Below are 5,334 nucleotides of genomic sequence, written 5' to 3' on the forward strand. Positions count from 1 at the left end.
TCTGAGTGACTCCCTGCAGGAGGAGACTTGGTGCTGATCTCAGTGTGCAGTTAGGATGAGGGAGGTCAACAGGGTAAGCACCCCACCAAAATTCACCAGCCTGGGGAAGCAGGACTAGGACTGTGGACCCCAAAGGTCCCATTTCTGCCCTAATCACCTGCAGCTCCTTGTGCCCGGTGAACAGTCTCCACTAGCAATTGCTTCCTTCATGGATCTGCATAAAGTACAATCCTGCTCCTGCAAAGGGCCTGTCTCTTATTTCCCAATCACAGTAAATAATGGTTCATGTACATGTGTTCATGTGTGAGTGTACGTCTGTTTGTGTATTTGTGTGCATATGTGCACAGGCAAGCTCATGTGTGTATTTGTGTGTGTATGTGCACGTGCATCCCTGTATGCGTGTGTGTGTGTGTGTGTGTGTGTGTGTGTGTTTGGGACCTGCCAATGTCGGTTCTCAGAATTGAACAGGGGTTCCCTGGAAGCACAGCCAGAGCTCTTAAATCCTGAGCCATCTCTGCCCTCTAAACAAGAGTCAAGCAGACGGAGGCAGAGGGTTTTAGAGCATCAAACAGTTTTGATGCAGCCTTGGGTAGTGGTCCCATAAATGTTCATCAGGAACTGTGCCACCCAAAGGTTGACTGTTATCCTTGCCGTGGCCCTGAAAGACAGCTTACTGTAATATCCAATGCTGACCTGTCCTGTCCCTAGTTGGTGGTACAGCCCTTACTTCACCCTTGGGAATGCCCTGGGTCACACCCCACCCTCACCCCACCCCCCAGCACCACAGGGGAAAATGTAGGATTTGAATAGGAGAGGGGGCTTCTGGGAAGTCTGAGCTTTCTGTTAGAATTGTCTGGAATCCTAGAACTGCAGGTCCAGAGGCAAAGGAAAAACAAAACCTGTTAAGGTGCTGGTTTTTTGTTTTGTTTTGTTTTGTAACAGACTTAATTCATTTATGTTTGTTATATAAAACCCCTTATGTGGTAGCCACAGCTGGAGCCTGAACAGAGACTCTGGTGTGGGTTTTCACAACATGATCAGTGAATTCCTGATAAGGTGACTTGGTGAGCACAGTCTCTTTCCAGAGGGCGGGGGTCAGGTAGTTATAAGTTTTGGACATGGCATCAAAGGTGGCCTTGGCAAAGTTGCCCAGGGTGGCAGTGCAGCCTCTGGCTGAAGTGTAGTAGTCATCTATACTGGCTATCATCAGGAGCTTCTTGGGCACAGGAGCAGAGACAACGCCAGTGCTTCTGCGGGCAGGGATGAGATGCACAAGCACAGAGTCACAGCGGCCTTTCACCTTGCATGGAACAGTGTGACGCTTGCCAATCTTGTTCCCCCAGTAGCCTCTCTGCACAGAGACGATGGAAAGCTTGGCCAAGATGGTAGCCCCTCAGATGGTAGTGGCAACCTCCTTGGAGCACTTAACACCAAGACCAACGTGACCACTGTAGTCCCCAATAGCGACGAATGCCTTAACCTGATCCGCTGGCCAGCCCGAGTCTGCTTCTGCACTGGCATGATTTTCAGAACCTCATCCTTTAGGGATGCACCCAGAAAAAAGTCAATGATCTCAGACTCCTTAATGGGCAGGGAGAACAGGTAGATCTCCTCCAAGGACTTTATCTTCATGCCCTTAACCTGGCGGCCCAGCTTGGTGGCGGGGATCCACTCCTTGTCTTCAGCTTTGCCTCCGCGAGCCCGGCGGCCTCGACCATGGCCAGGAACTCGACCACGACCGCGGCCCCTAAGACCGCTGCCGAATCCTCCGCGGAAGCCGCCAGCGGCTTCCTAATCCTGGGCCCCCGGGTCCTCCGGGCCCTCCCGCTGCTCCAGCGTCAGCCGCCATTTGGTGTTTTCCCGGAGAAGAAGAGCTAAGTGCTGTTCTTAACAAGAAAAAAACATGCAGTTTCGCCTAAAACGTTTGCAGGAGCTGGAAGCCCAGCACAGGATCCACCAGCCGCTTTCTAAATTTCCAGACTCGGTTTCCTCTCTTCTCCTAAGTGTACACATTGCTCTTAAAACACGCTGTGTAACAGCTTTTGCCAGAAGAAACCCTGAGTAAACCAGATCAGTTTCCTTATGCTTTCATCCCTGGGTGAGATCCTAAGAAAGTTCAGGTTTGGGCGGGGTGGACCTGGTTAGAAGCCCTGACGCCATTGGCTGTTCAGGCCTGGTTGATTTGCATATCCCCGCCCATCCCGAGAAATGGAAACTGAAATTCAATTTCTACTTCAGCCAGCCTGGGAGAAAGAAGACCTGCAAGCTGCAGAGGCAAAAGCTCTGGAACTATCATGGAGCAGAGACTCAGGAGCATCCCGGCCTCCGAGCTCGATAAGTTCATAGAGAATCATCTTCCGGACACCAGCTTCTGTGCTGACCTCAGAGAAGTCATAGATGTCCTATGTGCTCTCCTGAAAGACAAATCCTTCCGGAGCTTTCCCGGCCCAGTGAGGGTCTCCAAGGCGGTGAAGGTGAGCCCTCCTCAGCCTGAGCTGACCGAGATGGGGTGGGAGAGGACTCTCAGAAGGCAGGCTCCAGCCCTGATCCCTCCTCTTCAACTCTGATCACAGCTGGGCGGTGGGTTCTGCCCTCCAAGCCCCACATCTGTATTGGAGATGGAGCCTCAGCTATAGTATATGTTCCCCACTCCCAGGCCACGACCATTTCAGAGTCAGGGAAACTGAGGCCCAGATGGCAAAGCAGCTTGCTGCAAAGTGACAGGTCGAGGGCGGGTTGGGGGCGGGGAGGGGAATACAACCTTTGCACTGCTGTGTGACACAGGGTAACTTATCCACCTTCTCCATGCCCAGTGTTCTCAGTCCACACCCTGGGATGGCAAGGACACATAGACTAAGTCAGATGTGGCACAGGACAGACCAGGACTCCTGCTGTGTGACTGGATTGATGGATCCTCTCTAGGCTCAGTTCCAGGTCTGTCAAATCGCATTTCATGACAATGGTACCTAACTCTCAGGCTCTGAAAGGAATCAGAAGCAAAGTTTTCTTCTTTGTTTTTAGTTGATTTCATTCTTGTATTTTTAGTTGTGAGTGGGGGCTCTGTATGCGTTAATACAGGTTCGGTCAGGATTGAAGAGTGGGTGTCAGATCCCTTAGAGCTGCAGTTACACAGGTGGCTCTGAGCTGGCCTACTTGGGTGCTGGGAACTACACTGAGGTCATCCACAGGAACAGCAGGGACTTTTAACTACTGTCCCACCTCTCCATTTGCGTAATGTGATAATTTGTCATGCCCTCTCTCAACAGTGGCTGGTGCTCATGTCTGTTAGTGATGATTCTCAGCATTTTATTTAGGGGGGCTCTTCTCAGCATAAATTTTTCTTTTTAAGATATTTGTTTAAAAAAGATATTTGTTTTACAGATTTCGATCACCTTTATTAATTTTTCAGTTTATCTATGAACTTATATGTTATTCTATATTATATAAGGCTATTTTCTTACAAGAAAATGATGTCATTTACACATATTTTCTCCCAACTAAAAATGCCAACCATGGGACCATGGCTACATCTTCATATATCTGTATTAATTTAGTCATAGTCTCCTTCCAATCTCTACTATTCTTTATCTCACACCAGATCCTCCTCAGAGAGTCTCTCTCTGATTGCATGTCACATTTGTCCAGCTAATGTGGACTCTACGTGATAGAAAATGTGTTATAGTGTCCTACCCATTACTCTCCTTGCTCATTTCCTTTAGATCCCTCCCCCACTCCCATACACAGTCCCTCCCTCTCTCACACATACAGACACAGACAAACACACACACACACAAAGCACACACTCGGACACACAGAGATAGACTACACAGATAAACATGGATGTTTGTCTTTCAGTGTGGTTTATCTTCTGTACCAAGAGGAGATCCAGAACCCTCTATTTTCCTACATAGATCCTGGTGTCTCTCTTCCGGGCTGACTAATATTCTACTGTACATGTAGCAGCTTGCTCTATCCATCCATCTGTAGCCCACGCAGTCGTCTCTCCAGCAAGAAGACACGCGGACACTCTAGGTTCCTTCTGCAGCAACGTTTTATTGTCTCCATCCATAGGGAAAAAGGGTCGAGCCCAAAATCTGCACTGCTTATATACACCACAGTGCGGTGTATCTGCCCACAGCGTGGCGTGTCTGCTCATGATTGGCTGTTCACTCATTACCCTACATAACGCCCCGGGATGGGCCGTGACATGGCGTCCTTTTCACTCCATGCACATGCGCAAACAGTTGTCCACTAGGAGTTAACAGCGGAAGTAGGTGCCATCCCGCCATGGCGAATGCCTCTCCAGCTTCACAGCTCCCCACATCCATCCATCCATCCATCCATCCATCCATCCATCCATCCATCACCCTTGGTGATTGACTCCAAGTATCTAGACTACCCAGAATAGCTCTCCCAGTCCCTTGTCACTCTCATCCTTGTCTTTCAGGGTGGCTCGTCAGGCAAAGGCACAGCGCTCAAGGGCAGGTCACACGCTGACCTGGTTGTGTTCCTTGACAATCTCACCTACTTTGAGGATCGGTTAAACAAACAGGGAGAGTTGATTAAGGAAATTAAGAAACAGCTGTATGAGATTCAGCATGACAGACATTTTGGAGTGAAGTTTGAGGTCCACAGTTCAAGGAGTCCCAATTCCCAGGCTCTGAGCTTCAAGCTGAGCGCCCCAGACCTGCTGAAGGAGGTGAAGTTTGATGTGCTTCCAACCTATCATTTACTGGGTAAGCCAGCCTGCCAGAGAGCCTAAACTCATCCTTCTGCATGCCTTCATCCTCCATTCTAGTTCTGTGAGTATGTGTGTCCATGTGTGTGTTTCATAGGTGTTCTCTTGTGTGTGGGTGTGATCCTGAACCATGGCTAGCAACATCTCAAGAGTCATCCATCTTTTTGAGACCTTGTCTCTCTCTCTGGTTCAGAATTCACAATTGAGCCTGACTGGCTGGGCAGAGCCCCAGGAACCCTCGAGTCTCCCCTTCTCAGTGCTGGGATTACAACCCTACTCCACCAACACCAGCCTTTTCCCCGAGTCCTGGGATTCTGACGTGGGTCCTCATGCTTGGAAGCCAAGCACGTTACTGACTGAGCCATCTCCACAGCCCACACCTTCCATCCCTGATGTGAAAACCCTTATCATTTGATAAGTCACCTAAAGAGAATGTCTCTAAAGCTGTGCTGGGGAGGAGATTTTGGAAATTTGATAGTGTGGAGAGAGAATCCATCCCAGAAGGACATCAAGCAGCCTGCTGACTCCCTTAGGGGAGGAACCCATACTAGATGCTCCCTTGTCATACCAGTGCTACTCATGGCTGGCTGTGCATT

The 5,334-nt window shown here is 49.5% G+C and overlaps 1 protein-coding gene and 1 pseudogene across 3 annotated transcripts in view; one reads left to right on the forward strand and one right to left on the reverse strand.

Moving 5' to 3' along the window:
- Positions 1 to 873: 873 nt before the first annotated feature.
- On the reverse strand, positions 874 to 1,937 carry LOC116068331 (annotated as a pseudogene).
- Positions 1,938 to 2,215: 278 nt separating this feature from the next.
- The window catches only part of LOC116068329 (inactive 2'-5'-oligoadenylate synthase 1B-like), a 13,306-nt gene continuing 10,187 nt past the window's right edge, over positions 2,216 to 5,334 (forward strand). For all 3 annotated transcript variants that reach the window (XM_031337696.1, XM_031337695.1, XM_031337697.1), the window contains exons 1-2: positions 2,216 to 2,474; positions 4,448 to 4,736. In XM_031337696.1, coding sequence (XP_031193556.1) covers positions 2,295 to 2,474; positions 4,448 to 4,736 — 469 coding nt within the window. In that variant the 5' untranslated portion in view covers positions 2,216 to 2,294. The remainder of the gene's footprint in view (positions 2,475 to 4,447; positions 4,737 to 5,334) is intronic.

The sequence above is a fragment of the Mastomys coucha genome, unplaced genomic scaffold, assembly GCF_008632895.1.
Source record: "Mastomys coucha isolate ucsf_1 unplaced genomic scaffold, UCSF_Mcou_1 pScaffold22, whole genome shotgun sequence".
Taxonomy (NCBI): domain Eukaryota; kingdom Metazoa; phylum Chordata; class Mammalia; order Rodentia; family Muridae; genus Mastomys; species Mastomys coucha.